Raw genomic sequence first — 21,219 nt, forward strand, 5'->3', positions numbered from 1 at the left:
ACATATCTTCTTTCCCTAATAACCACAACAAACCCAAGCAATTATCATATTCACTTTACAAAAGTAAAACTAAGACTCAGTGGAGTTTGCCAATTTGTCATGTCTAAAAACATGGCAGTTATTATGTATATAATGCACATGGGGGATAAAAGTGTTTCAAAATCCTGTTAAATCAATATAGCACAATGGCTAACATTTCACTTTCTTTTTTATGTCTGAATTTTTAAAACCACAGTCTTTAAAAAGGATAAATGAAGAGGACATAAGAAGGAATCCCATGATGACTGGTATCCCATTCCCAAATGCATCCTTAAATATGGACTATAGGTTACTTAAACACGTGAATTCCCTGAATATCTTTACTAAGAAGATTAAAAGCCACCTGTTTTAAGGATTTAGAGATAATACTATTGTAGGATTGCTAGTGGCATTCCCAGAGGGTGGTCAACTGTAGTCATGACTATCCTTTTAAGTGACATATAGGCGACCTGAGTAGGTGCTATATTGGGATCTTTATAGGATCAGACACAGTATACAAAGTATACAGTACACAGAGTATACAAAGTTAGTTTTGAACATCTTACATCACAGAATCTCCCTGAAGACTTCCCCAAGGTCTAGCATCAAAAGATAAAAAGAAAGCAAATAAAATCCCCTTCACATGTAAACATCCATGAAAACCTAGGGCCAGAATTTCAATGGTTCTGAAGTTTATATCTAGAAGTTTGTATTTTTCTATCCTTACCTGTACATCTAGAAAGTACAAATTAAAAAAAAAAATTAACGGTTATTTATTATGGAGAGACAGAGTGTGAACAGGGGAGGGGCAGAGAGAGAGGGAGACACAGAATCGGAAGCAGGCTCCAGGCTCTGAGCTGTCAGCATAGAGCCCAACGCGGGCCTCAAACTCACAAACCGCAAGATCATGACCTGAGCCAAAGTCAGACGCCTAACCGACTGAGCCACCCAGGTGCCCCTAGAAAGTACAAATTTTAAACAAAAACCATTTATGTGGAAGAGAAGATGTAGAGGCCAAAACTTGAAGCTTTATAAACAGTCCTCCTCTTTGATGACAGAAAACACCTGTCTCACTTTCCCTACTGGAAAAGTAGTGTTGTAACCCACCATGGAGAATGCTGAATATAAGTTAATTCTTGAAAAGTGCCTGCGCTGTTTATCACTAGCTAAGAAATATTGAATTCCTGTTAGTTAATCTCAGCACATAGGGGCTTTTTCCCCACTACATTCCAAACTCATGTAAAAGCTAAGGACAACATTTAAAGTCCTAGCATTTGCAGCCAATAAAAAACCCATCATTTTCAAAGGCTTGCATAGTATTTTAAACTTTATAAAAGTTTATAAAAACATACATATTGACAAAATTAGGATTGCCCCTGAAATCTTCAATCTGATATGTATCTTCAAAGCTATAGGCACTTGCAAAAAACACTTTTATACAAGACACTAGATTTCTCAAGGGAAAATACAGAAATACAATTTCCTTCTTCCTCATGCTTTTTCCCCCCTTCTTTGAAAAGGAGATTATACACATATACTTTTATAAAGATACAAGGGGAAAAATATGTAAGAAAAATATTCACACAAAGGGAAAGACATAATTTTCTCATTCTCACCCTTTTGGCATGTAATGAAAACAGTGATCTAAAAGCGATAAAAAAAACTATAGCTCCAGGCTGCAGGCATCTCTAACAAGAAAATATTATCTACTCTTTCCAGAAAAAAATAGCTTATATTCTGCATTTCCAATAAACACTGATAACAACAGAAAAGGGAGTTAATGAAGTACATTGACAGTAAAAGCGAAGAAAATACAATGCAAACACCTTTTAATCTAATCATTTCTTGAGATTTCACAAGATTAATCACAAAGTTTAGAAGAATGAATTTTATAATAACTTCAGATGCAAGACAACTTTTACATGAGAATGTCTCCAGATACCTTGTCAGAGCAATTTAAAACTTATTGTTACAAGCTCTCCTAAGCAAGCATAAAGATAAATAGGACTTTCACTTTTTTTCTGATGCATTATTCAATATATATTTAACTCTGAAAACAGATAATGTTTACAGCAACAGTATAAACCAGAAAAAGAAAATACTTACAGATTTTTAATGTCAACTGCCCCACGGAAAGCCTTCCTTGGAATTGCCTGAATTTGGTTTTCACTGAGATCACTAAAAATGACAAAAAGGATAAAGGTCAAGTTACAAAATATTATTTAAAAATGATTTTAATCCATGTGCTTGACAAATGATAAAACACTTCTTAAAAAAAAAGCTAAAGCAATCCTAATAGGATCATAATTAAGTCCGTATCATTGGATATAATTTCTAATACAAATATTTTATATTTATAATATAAATTAAAAGGTTTAAAGAAATGGTTTCTTGAAGTATTTTCCCAGATCTTTAATTTAATAATAAATTACAAAATACGGTTCTCTTAAATTTGAGTTGATTCAATTCTGTGCAATAAACTATTTATTGAAAAACAAATAGTAAATTTGTCATCACTCAGTTTCAAGGGATTCTAAAGTTTTAGTACTTGATACTTCTCCAACATCACTGGCATAACTTACAAAGCATAAAGGAAAGAGGTCCATTTTAATATCCTAGAGAAGAGTGGCCAAAAACTGATAAAACCTGGGCAATATGATTAAGTTTTCACGACGCTTTAAGTAATCTTGAAAATGGAACATGGCAGTCCTGGCCCAACAATAAAACCAACAGTTCCTGCATAAAATATTAACAGCAGGTTGATTTAAAACCTTCTTTCAATAATTCTATTAAAACCATAAACACAGACTGTCTATATTTGCATTTTAATTTAATTGAGAAATACATTTTAATGAAAGGGAAAAAAGCACCCTTTCAGTTGGAATGAGAAGTCTGTAAAAATCACTCGTCTCATGAAATGGATCATTATTTTTTGCTCGGAGTTCAGATGCAATTGTATGAGCTCACACAGTATTAGCCTTAACAAGTAGGATATAAATATACATGCAAAAAATATCACTGAAAACAGAAAATGCTCATCTAATTTTAAGTTAACACTACCACAAAGCAGCAAGTTGAAATATCAAATGAATAGGTTATTAAATTAACAGTGATGGTGCTAAAATTATCTTTCAAATTCTAAGATAACTGATGCTCATTAAGAAAGATGAAGCTACTAACCACGGATTCACAGCTGATGACAACAGAGCCATTTTCCAATTCCGTGGAGGTATATTGGATGGATTCATCCACATCCTCTCCCCTAACGCGTCTTTATGATCAGAGCTTTTTGTTCACATACTTGTGACCATGCAACAGAGATAACTGGCAGATAGAGAGATTTAGTGCGTGGTCTTGACCTCATTAGCACCAAATTTTAAACACCCGAGATTTGCATTCATATCTCAACATCCACAATGTTCAAATTAAAAAAAAAATGTTTGCTAAGCAATTTGTAAAGAAATAAATGTTAGTCTATTCAAGGAGGAAAGGTCTTTAAAAAAAAAGCAAAACACACATTTTATTTCAAACAGTAAATTTACAATATGTGCTTATGTGGGAGTTAAGTCAGTCATCCATTTCCTAAGTGATGTAGCTCCGTTAACTGCTTTCAATAGTTTCAGTATATCGCTAAGAGTAATAAAACTTCATTTCCTTAAAAATTGCTTATTTCTCCAGCTTGTCATTGATTCAGACGGACTTCCTTCCCTTAATTACATCAGGTTAAGAATGTTTAACAGTGTATATTTAACAGCCTGGATGCTGGCAACTGTATTGAAAGGAAGCTATGGAGCAAGGAGAAGGTAAAGAGAGACAGTGGAGAAAGAAAAATCAAAAAGTAAGAAGAAATGAAAAGGGAAAATGATTGAAGCCAAGCAAATATGAATCTGCCATGCCCCACTGGAAACCAACAGTAGTGATTTCACTGCTGTGTCTCTGTCAATTCTCTGTTTTTTCATCACTTGTATCTCTCTGTTTCTCCAAAGACAAAGACTGCCGTGGAGACTGTAGGTGAATAAAAATGGCAGAGATGTTTTCTTCGGACCTTGCCGGCTTTCCAAGCTCTGCAGTTTTCCCATCCAGCCAGGTGGGCCATTTCATTCGCCACCTGCAGTTTTTCTTAGGTCTTGTTCTCAATGGGGAGAGTGTGAGGTGGGAGGAAAGGTAGAGGGATGATATTAGGTGGTTCAGAAAGATATCACTGAACAGACTGGAATGCACAGTCGAAGACTATTCCTTCTAAAACGGATTTTACTAGAAGCTTCTGAGTACCACCAGCAGAATTCTAGGACACGGAACGGTTTTATACTGCTAACACTTTTCTTTTCACGAAAGAATGAGAAACTGTCAACTGTCAATCTCAGAGTCTCTTTACTACCCTAGGTCAGTGGTTTATGTGTGGCTGTCCCCCCACCTCCTACAACTAGACTCTTCCCAGACTTATTCTACAGGGTCACTGCCCAGTTCACTAGGGCAGGCAACTTCAGTTCTGGATCCCAGGCCCCTTCAGTTAAGTGGGCCATGTTCAACAATGACAGGAAAAAGAAACAACATATTTTCAGTACCTATGGTATGCAATCATTTTTTTTTTAGAAATAACATATTATCACATATGATCTGTATTTCCTCTAATCCCCATAACCATCTTGACAAGTAGTTAATATTATCCTGGTTCTATAGGAAAGGAAATTATACTTCAGAAATGTAAGCTATTAGTGCTGAAAAATGAGACAAATTGCTTGTTTTTTATATTTATTTATTTTTTGAGAGAGTGCAAGCATGGGAGGCATAGACAGAGGGGGCGGAGGATCTGAAATGGGCTTGTACTGACGGCAGTGAGGCCGATGTGGGGCTCAACCTCATGAACCATGAGATAATGACCTGAACCGAAGTCAGATGCATGACCGACTGAGCCACCCAGGTGCCCTGAGATGATTTAAGTAAATGTATAAGAAATACAGACAAATACTGAGTCAGGATTTGAAGAATTCTAGAGATGATGCAAGGGGCTACTTAATCTCAGTATGTCCTTCCTATGCCCTAAAACGTAAAAGGCTTTCCTTAACTTATCTTAGCCTTCGGTATATATCACTTGAAAATGATGCATTAGATTGTGTAAGAATAATGACTTACACTTTCTGTATATAATCAGGTGGAGGTTAGCAGTTATTTTATTCCAACATATATTTATTTAATATCTACAACAGCAGCAAGGTATTGGCTGACGTTGCAAGAACTACTGAGTTGGGTAAAAGCCCATTTCCTGGCTTCAGGAATTTTCAAATTCAGTAAAGACGATAAGGCAAGTAGCCAAATAGAAGGCCAACTGAGAGATTTAAACAAACTATTGTGAGTCTGAAAAGCAAGAAAGCACAGTAAAAAAAAAAAAAAGACAACGTGAACATATCAAGATGTAAAGGCAAAGGAGCGGGAGATAGCATGTCTAGTGAAATAAAGGGCACATGCAAAATATGGAATTGAAAAAAACATAGAACGTTTTATGAGAATAGCATTTGGTTTGATTTGCTTAAAAGGTACAACATACATAGTGGAGTAATAGGAGATGAGGTCTGAAGGACAAATCAAGGGTGTGATGAGTAAACTTTTTGGTAGCAATTGAGAAGTGAGTTCTTATTTCAGCACACAATGGTGGGGAGGGAAGGGTGGTAGACAAGAGCAGGGCAGAGACTCTACCTTAGATAAATTCAACTGGAAGCTGGAAGTTGGAAGACTAGATACAAGACTTCTACCCTAGTTGGGGAAAGGGTAGTAAGAATGCCAAACAGTATAAAAAACCCTTAATGTATTTATCACTTGCTTACCATGGGCCATTTAATAGCTGCATCATCTCTCCCACTGTATAGACAAAAAACGTGGAAAAGATGAAGAGTGGTATCAGGGATGCACGAAGAACCAAAACTCAGAAGTGGATTATATGTGGATATGAATTAGCCAAGGGAGACAGAAGAGAAACAAGTTACTTTGAAATTATATTAAAGGTAGTGTTAATACAACTGGGAAATCAGAAGACCAATTTGCAGTGTCCATTATAAGTTTGGTTTCAGAAGTTTTTAAATCTAGTTAGAAAGATGTGATATAATGTATCACATAGTTTGGTGACAACAAAGATAGTATATGGTAAGTAAAACATGAGCGGTAACTGAGAAAGGTGATCTATAAGATCAAAGAAACCTGTCACTGGCATTTTGATGAACTCAAGCCACTTTCAAAATAGAATGGGATTGTTTTTGGGGTGTGTGAGTAGTTCTGTGGGTTACGCGTCCAACTCTTGATTTTGGCTCAGGTCATGATCTCACAGTTTCGTGAGTTCGAGCCCCACGTCAGGCTCTGTGCTGACAGTGGAGAAGCTCCTTGAGATTTCCCTCTCACGCTGCCCCTCCCCTGCTCCCACTGTCTCTCTCTAAAGAAAGAAAGAAAGAAAGAAAGAAAGAAAGAAAGAGAGAGAGGAAGGAAGGAAGGAAGGAAGGAAGGAAGGAAGGAAGGGAAATGGGATTGTTTTCTGAACCTTGATGAAAATGATGGAGCTTGGTAATTCTCAGCCTCTGGTGTTGGAGTAGGTGGTGGTAAGTGGTGGTTGGCAGAAATCCAAGGAGGCAGCATGTCAAAGGAATTAAGAGCATCGACTACAGACCTAGACTATCTGAGATTGATTATCTGCCATTTATTAACCATGTGCCCTTGGAGAAATTGCCTACCCTCCTATGCCTCAGTTTCTTCATCTGCAAAATGGAATAATGATAATGCTACTTCATAGGACTGTAAGGTGAAATCAGTGAGTTCATACTTTCAAAATGCTCAAAGAGTGCTTACAAGTAGTAAGCACTATGAAGGTGTTGGTTATACACATGTTAAAATTATTCTATTCAGAGGCTGTTATGTGCCCCTGAGTGGTCTACTTTGTTCCTTGAAGACCATTGCAGGCAGTGTGAGATATTACTGATGACAGTGTATTGTTCTGTGAGCTGTGTGGAATGAGAAAAATGAGTCAGAACTACTGAGTTAGCAGGATGAAGCTGCCATGGGAAGAGTCTGTAATTATATCACTAGGCAGTAGAGTGTAAAAATGTGTTTCAGAGTTGGAAAACGGCTTGATTGGAGTTGATTTTTGGGAAGATTATAATCTGGAAATAGAATTTCAGAGCAGGCAGGGACAATGGGCAGAGAACTGGTGTTGGGCAATTTGGTGGAGAGAGAGAGTGGGTTTCCAGTTAACTAGAAAATTCTTTTTGGTGAATTTAAGTAATTAAGTTGTGAGTTCGGCGTAGGTCCAAATATAGTCTTCAATGCAAGTTAAGGTGATTTTCATCTTGGGGAGAGCTTGCAACCACTCAAATTTTCTGATTAGGAAAATAACAAATACAAAAAGTACAAAAAGCGTTTTGGGAAGACAACTGCAGAAATTGGGGAACTGGGATTGAAGGAAAAGACACTCATTTGGTTTTGTGGTATTTTGAACTCAAGTAAATGGAAACATATCCCACGCTCGTAAATTGGAAGAATTAATATTGTTAAAATGTCCTTTTTTAAAAAGTATTGTTAAAATATCCTTACTACACAGAGCAATCTCCAGATTCACTGCAATCCCTACCAAAATTCCAACGCCATTTTTCATAGAAATAGAATAAACCATTCTAAAATTTGTATGAAACCCCAAAAGACCCTGAATAGCTAAAGCAATCTTGAAAAAGAAGGTCAAAGCTGGAAATATCACATTATCTGAATTCAAACAATATCACTAAGTTATAGTAATCAAAACAATACAGTAATGGCATAAAAACAGACACACATACTAATGTAAAAAAATAAAGAACCCAGTAATATATATAATAGCCAATTAATCTACAACAAGGGAGCCAAGAATATACAATAGTGAAAGCATGGTTTCATACCACATTCAAAAGAATGAAACCAAACCCCTATATTTGACCATACACAAAAAAATCAACTCAAAATGGATTAAAGACTTGAACATAAGACCTGAAGCCATAGAACCCTTGGAAGAAAACACAGGAGATAAGCTCTTTGACATTAGTACACAAATTATTTTTTTGGATTTGACACTAAAACCAAAGGCAACAAAAGCAAGAATGAATAAATGGGACTATATCAAACTAAAGAGTTTATGCAAAGCAAAGTCAACATTAAAAAAATGAAAGACGACTTAGAGAATGGAAGGAAATATCTCTCTGTCCCTCTCTCTCTGACCCTCCCCCAATCATGCACGTGAACTCTCTCTCAAAATAAGTAAATAAATTAATTAAAGAAAAAAACCCACAATGAGTTATCACCTCACACATGCTAGAATGACTGTTGTCAAAAAGACAAGAGGTAATGTGTTGGTGAGGATGTGAAGAAAAGGGAACTCTTTTGCACTGTTGATGCCAATGTAAATTGGTGCAGTCACTGTGGAAAACAGTATAGATGTCCCTCCCCAAATTAAAACTATAACTACGGTATGTTCCAACAATTCCACTTCTGGATATGTATCCAGAGGAAAGGAAATCACCATCTCAAAGCAGTATCTGCATTCCCAAGATTACTGCAGCATTATTTACAATAGACAAAACATAGAAACAATCAAAATGTCCTTTGGTGATTAAACGGATAAAGACAATGTGGATACAGAAATGAACACAATTTGGAATATTATTCAGCAATAAAAGAAGGGAATTCTGCCATTTGTACCAGCATGGATAGACATTGAGAGTATTATGCTAAGTGAAGTAAGTCAGAGAAATACAAATACTGTAATACTTGATGTATTCACTTGCATGTGAAATCCAAAAATACCCAGAACTCATACATAGTGAGAACAGATTGGTGGTAGACAGGGAATGGAGGTGGAGGTTGGGGAAATGGAGGAACATGGTCAAAAGGTACAAACTTCCAGTAGTGATTAACAAGCTCTGGGTATGTAATGACAATTGTTAATGATGTTATAGCGTATGGATTAAAGTTGCTGAGAATAGATCTGAAGATTTCTCATCCCAACAAAAGTTTAGAAAAGCTAACTAAATTTATTGTGGTAGTTATTTTGCAATAAATGCATGCATCATTATTATCTTGCACATCCTAAATCAATACACTGTTGTATGTCAGTTCAATCTCAATAAAATGGGAAAATACCACCCCCAAAAAGGGTTATTACCAAGTGCTCAGATATCATAATTTGAAACTTTTTACAAAAATTAAAAATTTTTAACAGCTTGAGTTTGAAAGCCTAGTTTATTTAACTTATTCATTTTCCCAGGTGACAAGGACGTGAGAAGAGCGGGAAAGGCTGTCTAATTCTGAAGTTAACCTTAATAAGAAAACAATGAATGAGGGTGGATATTAGTGGTTTCAAAGCAAAGGTTATACATTCTTGGTATCTACACAACTGGAAAGATTCAGGGTCCCCAAAGCCAGGCCTGTGTAATGGCCCTTGTGGTCATCAGCCAGGAAACCCTGAAGTTTCCTATTTTAGATCTCCTCCCTTTGACTACATTCAACCCATTCCCCAAACTACTTCAGTAGTCGCTCCAATCAAGTCTCCTCCTGCCATTCTCCACTGCCATAGCCCCTGCTAGGACATTCATCACCCTTTCAGACATGAATGAGATTCCAAACTCATCTGTGAATTGATTTATGATCCTTTCCAATGCACCCTCCACACTGGCAGCACAGTTTTATTTCCAAAGTTGAAATTATATCAAACCACCTCCTGAAATCTTCCTCATCTCAGTTAAGGAGACACCACCCTTATATTTGTTCAGTACAAAAACTTTTCAGTCTTCATTGTCATTCCATATTCTTCCACACCCCCATCCAGCCCATCATAATCCTCTCGACTCTCTCTTCAAAATAGATCCACAATCTGACCTACGTGCATCTCTGCTTCCCTGACAAAGTCATCATCCCCTCTTGTCTGGGTGATTTCGATAGTCTTTCAAATGCCTCTTTGCTTCTCCCCTTGTTTCCTGTAACCATATCTTGCCACATCACTGATCAAAACTTCACTAATGTCTCATCTCACTATAAGGGAAAGCACAAAGCATCACAAAGGTCAACCAGGCTCCAAATTAAACTGGTCGGCACGCTCTCCTTGACCTCACCTCTTTCTACTCTCCCCTCATCCCCCTTCTCAAGCTACACTGGCCTTCTAGAGTTTCTTAAACTCAACTCAACATAGTCTCCTTCAAGGCCTCCCTTGATACTTTTTGTTGCTCTATTTTCACCTCAGACGTTCCTTCATGAATTCTATGCTCTCAATTCATCTTTTCTAAAATAATTTTCCAAATCTCTCAGCTTTTGCACATTTTTTTGTCTTCAGCACCTAGTTCCTATCACCAAAGATGGAGAGTTAAGTATTGTTCAAGACCCAGAGCAAACAGCACCTCCCTCAGCATAGTTTTTCTCCACTCTCCCAGCTGAGCCTAGCACTATGATCTCTGACACGTGTCAGCTATGTGATAGCTTTTCTCTCCATTTGCTCATCTGTAAAATGAGCTAGTACACATATCTCTTAGGGCCAATCTGCCTGGTCCAAATGACAACATTGTTATTAATACTAATTACCACCTACGTAATTAATGTCATATAATTATTGCATAATTATAAAATATAACTATTATTGGTGAGTCAGTCATCCCATCTTCTATGCTCTTTAGGTGACTGGCACACAACTTTATTATAACATTTCCAAAATTTCAGTTTAATTCTTTTCTTAGATGACTATCTCCTGCTAGACAATATGATAAATGAAGGCAGGGATTTTAGTTCATTTTGTTTCTACAGAATTCCTGGCATATGACAGGCCTTCGGTAAGCAAAGGTGTAAAGGAGGTAGGGAAAGAAAAAGAAGCTCTGAAGAAAAAACTTACAAAACATGGCAACTTGCTGGATGGATATGGATAAGAGTCAGAGCTTATATACAAGTCTGTGGTTGCAACCCTGCTAAGTAGCAGAATCTAACATTATAGACTCAATGAGGGGCAATCAGGAAATAAAATTGGACTTCTGAGAGGACGCTTACATATACTGGTATCAAGGCAATGCAAGAGGGGTGAATTCATAGCAATGTTTCACAAAGCAATGGACACATGAGACTAGAGCCCAATAAAAGGGGTCAGTGAGACAGAGAAATACAGATCAATGAGTCCTTGTGCCATGGTAAGAAGTGAACTGTGCAGTGCATATCTGACTCATCTCTCTGATTATGAGATGTATTGACAAATTTCAAATTTTCAAATTACTTTCCCCAAGAAGTGATACTAAGCATACTCAAGATTTTGGTACTTGCAAGTGGGAAAGTCAGCAGAGTTCTCCCACTATCCCTTCTGTTCTCTCATTCATGCCTTCAAATGCCTTTTTATTTTTTTTTTTTAATTTTACAGAGAGAGACAGCACATGGATGAGCAGGGGCAGGAAAAGCAGAGAGAGAGAGAGAGAGAGAGAGAGAGAGAGAGAGAGAGAGAGAGAAACTTAATCAGGCTCCATGCTCAGTGTGGAGCCCAATATGGGGCTCGATCCCACCACCCTGGGATCATGACCCATGGCTGAAATCAAGAGTTGAATGCTCAATGAACTGAGCCACCCAGCTGCCCCTCAAATGCATTTATTGACAGCACAAAATCTGACATAATCATTGCTTTGTGATAGTTCTCTATTTTTCCTTTTATGGTATGTTTTTCACCACCAACTTGACTGCTGCTTCTTTTTTAAAAAGCTTATTTATTTATTTTGAGAGAGAGAGAGCAGGGGGCAGGCAGACACAGAAAGGAAGAGAAAGAATCCCAAGCAAGCTCCACGTTGTCAGAGCAAAGCCTGACATAGGGCTGCATCCCACAAACACTGAGATTGTGACCTGAGCAGAAACCAAGAGTCAGACGCTTAAACGACTGAGCCACCCAGGTGCCCCTTGACTGCTGCTTCTTAATAAGCAGGGCTGTGACTTCTACATATGTCCTTTCACTTCCAGGTCTTGATATGATCCTATACAGAATAGATTCACTTATCATTGTTTGTCAAGATGCCTAAGTGGTCTTTGGGTTGTTGTTCCAAGAATTGTTTTGTTACTGAGAACCTACAGTAACTTCTAGTACTGCAGCTTTACTGAACATAATGGTAATAATGGGTATCTATTTTTTTCTGATCTCTAATATACTTTGACAATAGTACTTTTTTGCTCTTAATAAAATAGTACTTTCTTGCTTTTAATAAAAAGCGTCAACAGAAGTGTTTTTTTACAGAACTCTGACAACCGTAAATCTCCATAGAAATTTAAGTGTGAAAAGTGTGCAGTTTACAATTGATGAAATAAGATAATACTCGTAGCTAACATTTACTGGGCAATTACTAACTGCCAGAAAACACACTTTGACGTATTTAAATTCTTTTCTATAATCACATCAGGATATAGTCTTTCATTTTCATTTGGAGACAGGGAAGTAGGGTTTACGAGGGTTATGTAATTTCCCTGTGGTCACACAGCTAAGTAAGCTACTGGAACTATTTGAACTTGGCTCTGTTGTTCTCCAAACCTCTTACATTTAGCCACTACTGTGTTGCCTCATAGGCTTCTGTAGAAGTCTGGCTCTCTGGTATTATAGTTCCATCACCCTGGAGCTGTGGTTTCAGTATGGTTTCAGGATAACCCATCATAACTCTCTGAAGAGGTTGTTTAAAAACCAGACCCCTAACTCCACTCCAGAAATGCCAGGCAGATTCTCTAGGGAAGATGTCCAATAACCTGTGTTTTTAACAAATCTCCTAGGTAACTGTTATGCCCATTGTCTTTGAACCCCCATGTTAGAAGCCCAATGGAACATCTCTGATAAATAGTATCTTCTAGCTTTTGTTTAGTTTAATAAGCATGGTGTTCATTTATGTCCATCCAGTGGAAATGAGAAGAGGAAATAAAAAAAAAATGGGAGGCACCATTAAACCCAAGAATATATATGGTACTTTGAACAGAGAAGGTTGGATGAGAGAGGCCATCGTTGTAAAATATACATAAAAAAAATCTCACAACCAGAATATTGATCTTGAAAAAATAAAGAATTCCCAGCGTAAGTTTTATCTTTCCTATTTCTCTTCAAAACAGTATCCATAACATTGCTTCATATTAGCATTGATCTTTCCAAGTGATATTTAAGTCACCATTTGGGTTACCTACAAGCACTCCTGTTATGTGCATTCAAGGAGGACATACCTAATGGGCTAAAGCCATAAGCTAATGACAGGCTTTAAAAGTATATTGCATCAACAACGATAAAACCTCCCTTTGCACCTTTTATGAGGACTGTTGAGCTAGTAACCCATGTTTTAAGAAAATCTGTGTTTTTTTTTTTTTTGTCACATCTAAGCATAGAGTTTTGTAAAACCACAATGGTCTGAACACACCTCCAGATGCCTGAAGCAGCATCCTGAAGGCAGTGTACTGGGATCGACCCAGAATCAGGTTTGGACAAAAATCTTTCACCTCCATAAAAGCATGTGACCATATAATCTTAGTCAAGTTACTGAGATCCTTTAAATCATGATTTATTTTTCCTAACTCTAGAAACAGCACCAAGCATTGCTGTGTCAGGCTTACCATGAGGACTGAACAATCTGATATAGTCTACGTGGAAGGTATGGGGTGCCACGCCAGGCATGGCACCCCAAAGTCCTCCCACGTTACTTTCCCGCAGTTCCATTAGCTCAACTCAGTTCACTTCAGAAATGATTTATTGAAAGCAGAGTGTGCTGAGTACACTGCTAGTGTTCAGAAATAAAAGATAATAATAACAGGTGTCTGATCCAGAAGCTCAGATTCCAGAAGGGAAAGCATCAGGGAAGGTAATCATTGCCTACTCTGCCCACCAAAGTATCAGCAGGAAAACACATGAAGTCCCAAAACAGTAAAGGAGGAAATACTTCATTTTGTCATTGCTTGGACTGTCAGGATGGTAGATCATAGTAAAAAGCAAATAAACAAATAACAACAAAAAAGACATTTGCTATGGCATTTCTTATGTTGAGGTATGGATTCGGGGAATATATACACACAACCAATTTAATATACGTACATTTTTTCCCCCATCAAGCCTTTGTACATGCACTTCCCTCTGCCTGGAATATTATGTTGTCCTTCACTTTGTTAATCTTCCTACTCACCCTCTTAGGCAGAATTAAATATTCTCTCTTCTAAAAATTTTCTCTGAAATATCCGAATACTGGAGTAGACTCCCTTTTTTGTGCTCGTGTAACACATTATACTTAACTGACATACCGGATTATAATTGCTACCTAACTTGTTGACACAACTCATGAGAGCTGAAACTTTCCTGAGAACAGATACTGAAGAATTCATCATTGTATCCCCGGTGCCTAATACAGTGCCAGGCTGTGGTCAATAAAGCATAAATAAAAATGTACAAAACTGTTCAGCAAACTAGTACTGCACTCGTTGACATTTAGGTTCTCAGGCAAATTACTTCTTCAACAGGTACTTAATGTCTTAGGATATATGAAAATCTCATCTTCTACCGTGGTAAATTAAGACTATGATGTACTTTTTCCCTGGCTTCCAAAGATATGGTAAAATACCATATGGTAAAATATATTATTTTTTGTGACCCAAGTATCTTTACTGAGATTGGTAAGAAAGGTAATAGCAAAGATAGAATGATCGTGTTAGTATAAGTATCACACATGTTAAATAGAAAACAGGCATTGAAAGCCTTTGTTCAGCCTAAACTGTAGTCTTAGTCTCAGCTGATGAGCTTAAAAACCCTTTAATTCTCTCAATACTGGGGGTACGTAGGAGTTTCATAATTTAGTCACTAGAACAGGGGTGCCAACCAAGAAATAATCGTTTCTGAATGTAACTTCATGCTTTTGCATCAGGACTTGCACTATTCACTTACTGAGATGCATCAAAAATGTGCTCCTATTTTTCTCATCCAAATAACCGCAGATATAGGAAGAAAGACCAGGCATGTATACACGTATAAAGAGCCGACACAAAGTCATAAGACCCGCATGTGAAAATTAAATAATGAGGTATAACAAGAGTGGGGTGGCGTATAAATGAGGAAATGCTTTTGAAAGAGGAGGCCATTGAGCTGGGTCTTAGGAAACGTGATGGGGATAGTTGGGCAAGAGGAAATGGGAAGTTATTTCTAAAGAAGAGACCAGCATGGGAAGATATTAGGTACAGGAATATTAAGGGTGACATCAATGGGGGTGGATGGTAAGGAGGAAGAATTTTGCTGCATCTAACAAATAATTAAAAGGAATCAAAGAGATTGTGTTGGGATTCCAGAACATTCAAGTAAGATGACTATAAAGTTTTCAGCTAATCGTATTAGCAGTGAGAAACAAGACAAACAAGAAATGAAATAAGACCGAAAGAAAGGTTTCCGGAATCTGTCCAAGAACAACTAGAGCACAATATCTAACTATTTTGGAACAAGTGTTGTTGTATTCTCTCCCCTCCGGGGTGTTCTTAAATGTATGTTTGTCAATGAAAAGTCAGCATGGATGTGTATACTTAATTCTGACTTAAAATCTTGTGATCTGTAGAGAGTCAGCTGTCGGGACTTCCTTTTAACACTTACAAATTTCAACTGAAAAGTAATTCTTGATAATAATAAAACGATTTCAATGGAAGACAAGAGTCAGTTGACAAAACACCTACAAATCAAGAATTTACAAGTAAAATTAGCAAACATCAAATCTCAACAAATTATGACCCCTCCCAGGAAAATTTTTGCAGTAGATTGTAGCACCCTGATTAATAATTTATATATCAAAAGATCGACTCACTTAAATTACAATTCAATGGTCCCTAGATTAAATCTAATTTAGAACATTTTCATTACTCCAAAAGAAACTTTTTTAAGATTTTATTTTTAAGTAATTTCTGTACCCAACATGGGGCTTGAATTTACAACCCTGAGATCAAGAGTTGTATGCCCCACTGACTGTCCCAAACCCTTTATTCTTAAGCAATTACTCCCTTTTCCCCTTCCTTGTGTTGTAGCATGAACCTGCGCTTCATTGTTTTATTGCCAAATAAGATTACATTGTACGGATATAACACCTTTTGTTTGTTCACTCCTCAGTTGATAGATGCAATAGGCTTTGTATGGCAATTTAAAATTTTTCTGGGGACTACTATAGTTTGTATACTCTTTGGGTCCTTTCTTCATGACACTGTTGTACTTGGCTTAATATTTCTTAATAAAGCAGGAGCCCAATTATTGGGCTATGGACATCAGGGTATAACTATTGCTTAGACCATCTTGTACCCTTTCAGATACTACACTTTCTTTGAAATTTTTTTGTTTTGTTTGTACACTGGATTATAGTGCTCTTCCCCTAATTTTACCTCCCTTTACCCATAACAATACGATATTCTTTTGATCATGCTCATGGAGTTTGTATAGACTATGGAAGCAGCCCTTGATTTGTTGTAGAATTTGGGATAAAACCATTTTCAAAAATAGGAATAGATACATTTTCCTACCACTGCTTTTTTTCCACATGTGTATATCCATATTGACTGAATATTAAATAATATGTATGTTATATATAACATATATTTGTTTCTAAATGTATGTGCATGTATGCCAGAGAAGACAGAAAGAGACACATAGAGATAGATAGATAGATAGATAGATAGATAGATAGATAGATAGACAGACACAGACAGATAGATAGATAGAGAAAAGAGGCAGAGAGGGAAAAGCCCACCATATGCAAACATGGGAATATACAGAAATATATATTAGTTATGTAGATATCTTACTTATATCTCATTACATGTAATTTAGATAGGAAAAATGTTAAATGTTATGACCTGAAAGGTTTTTTTTCCCCAGACTTAAATGTACCTTAATGATTTTCAATTTAAAACAATCCTGTATTATAACTCCTAATGATAATTTTAGGTCTCGCTTGAAGCATTCTCTGCAGTATTCCCTAGGGAAAAAAAATGTAAAAGGAGGTAAAATGAAAATCATTGTCAAATATGTCTATCCTAAGCACTCCTTATAGATCTTCATTTAATCCTTCGATTCCTAAAAAATAAAGACAACTTTCAAGAATATGCTTTTTAAAATCATCACGCCTTTGCTTCTTACTTTGTTCCAAAGATTTTTAAAAGGCAGAATGTAATCTAACCGTCCTGAAATACTGCATCAGCTTTTAACAAAAGGGCCAATACTGCCATCCTGCTATTTTATTACTCACGACGTATGGTTTCCAGTTGAGTATCCCATTAACCTCAGAGTGCAATGATATCATTTTAATTATATAAATTGAAACAGCAATGTATAATACCTATATCATGTAAAAATGGATTCACTTTATGTGAAAGTGTCTAAACTATCTTTCGCTATGAAGCAATAAATTTGCTTTTGATGGCAAACCTGCCTGTAAATTTAATTACTGGTAATTTTATTTTCCTCCACGGTTTAACCTCTCTTAGATTCTGACCAGGAATATCATAAATCTGTACTTCCATGAACTAGTTTGGAAACTACTAAGTAATGACAAATGAGTATTTGCCCAGATTTTAACTTGGAGAAGCAAATAAATATAAATGTGGGTGGGAAATGACTATGCCAACCCATAAAAGTCATCACAGCTTAAATCTCTAATTTGTTAAAAAGTATAGTTTACTTAATGAAACTCTCTTTGTTATAATATATAACCAAATAATACATTTAATGGAAGACAATTATTTTCATGGGCCTAAAGATCCAAAAAGCTGTGTAAGGATAAGAAAAAACTAAGTCACATAGAAGAGAGATGTTTGTATTAGTTCAAGAGAAAGGCTAGTTTATATGTAATCCAGTGTCAAGCTACATATTCAATAAATCATCTGGTATTGTTGGAGTATCGCAAGGGTCACCCTTCAAGAACTCATATGAGATTGGGGAGAGGGTGGGAGGTGTTCCCCATCAATGCTTTCTCTTCTTCCAAAGAATTCCATACAGGGTAGCCAGTTCTAAAGGAAATAGAAAGGAAGCCCGGTCATGAAGGGCCAATGTTAGTACATTTCAATGTTAATTAGATGTGGCACACACCAGGTGAGAACAATCATATGCCTTCCTGTGAACAGAGAGAACAGAGTGTGTGTTTAAGAGCCACGCCACTCAAACCAGAGCATCTAGTCCCACATCAAGGCTCTGCCACTTAATAGCTTTGTTACTTGGGCAAGCCATTCTACCCTCTCTAACCCTTCACTCACTTCATCTGAAACATGGGGAAAATAAAACCATCTACCTTATAAGGTCATTGCTTAGGAGAGCTGAAATAAAGCTTGTGCAATGCTTAGTGGAGTTCTCAACACAAAGCAAGTGCTTGATACATAAGAGACCTGCCGTAGCTGTGTACAATTCTGCATGCTTCTCTCTGTTCCCTTCACTTCACGGCGAACTTCTTGAGGGCTTGGTCTCTGCCTTAATATCTAAGAGTTTTATCCTGGATGTGCCATGTATTAGTTCTATGACCTTGTGTCAGGTTTTTTTTTAACTTCTCTAAACTTCAATTTTCTCATCTTTAAATTAAAACTAATATTTAAAACACATTTCATAGTGCTGTTGCAAAGACCATATGAAATATTTAACAAAGGACCTCACACATGCTAATAATATTCAGTAATGGTTACCTATTATCATTTTAATGCAGAAATACATACCAATAAACAGGATTCTAGAAGATGTACTCAAATTTAGGTAAAATTTTAGCAGGCCAATTATATCTGTATCAAAGTTTAATAGTGGATAAAACAGAAACGTCTTTTTTATAGTTAAACATAATATCTGTGAATTATATTGCTGTCATTATCAATAAATACTTAAAACAATCCTAGTAAGCAACTAAGCTATTTTAGGATGCATTTTAAATTCAGGAAATTTAAATTCATCATATACAGTTTCTGAATTACAAAGAAGGATAAGAGGTTCATAACCCATATCTGACTATGTCATAGTGCTCTGAATGTAAAAAGCCATTTTATAAATTTTGAAAGGCAATCTTAGGCTAATGTGTCCACTTAATGTACAAACCACCCTTGATTATGCAGCCAGCAGACATGTTGAGGAGATCCGAAGCCACATTTTCATGATACCATGATTTCTGATCCATATACGTAAAAGAGAATTAACCACAGACACAAAATCTGAAAAGCAACTTCCAGTTCTAAATTTGCTGAGCTACCCTGGGTGGGGTTTCCTAGTTGGAGGCAGTGGGGGTGAGCACAGGGCTCTCCATCGCCCTGCCCACCCACCCTGCCAGCAGGAAGAACCTGCTTGGTTTCCCAAACACGCCATCTTGACAGGACAGAAAAGAAACTGCCCTGGAGCAGCCAGAATTGAACAAGATGCATAAATAAAAAGCAAAGAAATGACTGAGAACTGGGTGGAAGTAGGAAAGAAGGAGAAAAGAAGAAGAGGGCAGCACAGGAGAAGAGGGGACAGAGAGCATGGGGACAGAATAAGGGAGATGAGAAGAACAGGAAACAATGACAGGAGGCACAGGGCTACAGGACCAACAAGACAACACCAACTTGTGCCGGAGAGGAAAGAATCAGAGCTGAATAGTCTCAACTGCCCAAATTATGTCTTAGCTACTTGGTAGGAATGGGTTTCTGCTCTGAGACACCGTCCGTGGCTTTACACACATCACACATTTAACATTCACAACACGAAGGAGCAGGCACTGTTATCTCCAATCCACATGAGGAAACAGAGCCTTAGGAATTAAAGCAACCGACTGGACATTTAACAGGGACTGGGGACACAGAGCGAACAAAACAAAGTTCCTGCTCTTAGGAAGCTAAACCAAAAGTGTTCCAGGCTGGAACTGTTCTGGTTTTGAAAAGATGCTGAGAGTTTGCAATGAAAGAAAGTGCAAATGCATTGAATATGCATACTTACTGTACCATCTACATCTGTCCACCTTGTAAAGATGTTCTTTGTCTTGTGACATAGACTTTGCAATAAGAACATCTCATCAATTCTACTTTGACCACGTCAGATTATACAATTTCAGTGAAACAGAATTTACTTGAAAACTTCTAATGCAACTCAAAAACTTTTTTTTTTTTTTTGCCAGCTGTCAATGGGTAGTTTCACCCACCATCTTTCATTGAGTCTCTTTTAATAATGTCCATCCCAGTTTGCCAGTTTAACTTGATGGAGAACTACACTCCAGCACTACTAACCCTTCCATTTGCTTAAAACTCTATTGGAATGCCAGAATACACCCAGACACAATTTTGCTGTGTAAGTCAATCTATTGGCCACCAAATCAATTCCGCCCAACAACTGTTCCAAAAAGGCACTTAAATCAATTTGCTACAAAAGTACTGCATAAAATGATATATGCACAAACTATGCTTGGTTATTACACATAGAAAATTAACCCCCGCAGATTCAGGGCTCACATTTGAGTACAGTTATCTGCCTCAGTATATGTTTGTGAGAAATACTCATTGATAAAGTCATTCCAACACATACATGCCACTTATGTGTGTAACAGTAGGAAATTAACATACAAAGTATGAATAATTTTCCTTTTACAAGATCTTGGAAAACTGTATACATCTTAACAAAACTCAAACATGAGTCATGAGTCCCAACTCATGGTTCTTTGACTTGTAGTATTTTTTTAGCTGCATTAACAAGGAGCACAGGGACCATCAGCAGAGACAGATTTTTTTTTTTTAAGTCGGTGTACTAAATCCAAAGACATCATAACCTTAACTAGGAGGGGGGATGCGGAGTTTTTTTGATTCTCCAGAGTCACAAGGGTCATATCAGAAAGCGGACTGAGTGCCAGCTGCTGACGGTGGACCAAACTTCAGGAATGTGTGACAGTGGTTCAGCACTGCCATGGCAGTGAGAGAGGAGCAAGGCCAAGTGTGTGAGGACACCAGTGACCTACATGCTCAGTGAGACCTTCAAAGTAACCTCACATCGAGGATCGTTAAGTCCATTCATGGAGGTTTAAAAATGTGCATTTATAGACAAACCCACGAATCTGGATATTTTAAAGGTCTTATTTTTTTGTTTTGACTGAATTTGAATACTGTCACTGTTCTTGGTTAAAATAGATTCTTTTGAGGCAAATACTGAGGTCTCTATGTTTATTTTATTGCTCAAGTTAACTTTCCCACACATATGGATGCAGATACTGTAATTGG

At 37.1% G+C, this 21,219-nt stretch overlaps 1 protein-coding gene across 5 annotated transcripts in view; it reads right to left on the reverse strand.

The window, feature by feature from the left end:
- SLIT2 (slit guidance ligand 2) overlaps positions 1-21,219 on the reverse strand; it is a 375,759-nt gene that overhangs the window by 150,587 nt on the left and 203,953 nt on the right. For all 5 annotated transcript variants that reach the window (XM_047857138.1, XM_047857140.1, XM_047857137.1 and 2 more), the window contains exon 5: positions 2,125-2,196. In XM_047857138.1, coding sequence (XP_047713094.1) covers positions 2,125-2,196 — 72 coding nt within the window. The remainder of the gene's footprint in view (positions 1-2,124; positions 2,197-21,219) is intronic.

Source organism: Prionailurus viverrinus, chromosome B1, assembly GCF_022837055.1.
Source record: "Prionailurus viverrinus isolate Anna chromosome B1, UM_Priviv_1.0, whole genome shotgun sequence".
NCBI lineage: Eukaryota > Metazoa > Chordata > Mammalia > Carnivora > Felidae > Prionailurus > Prionailurus viverrinus.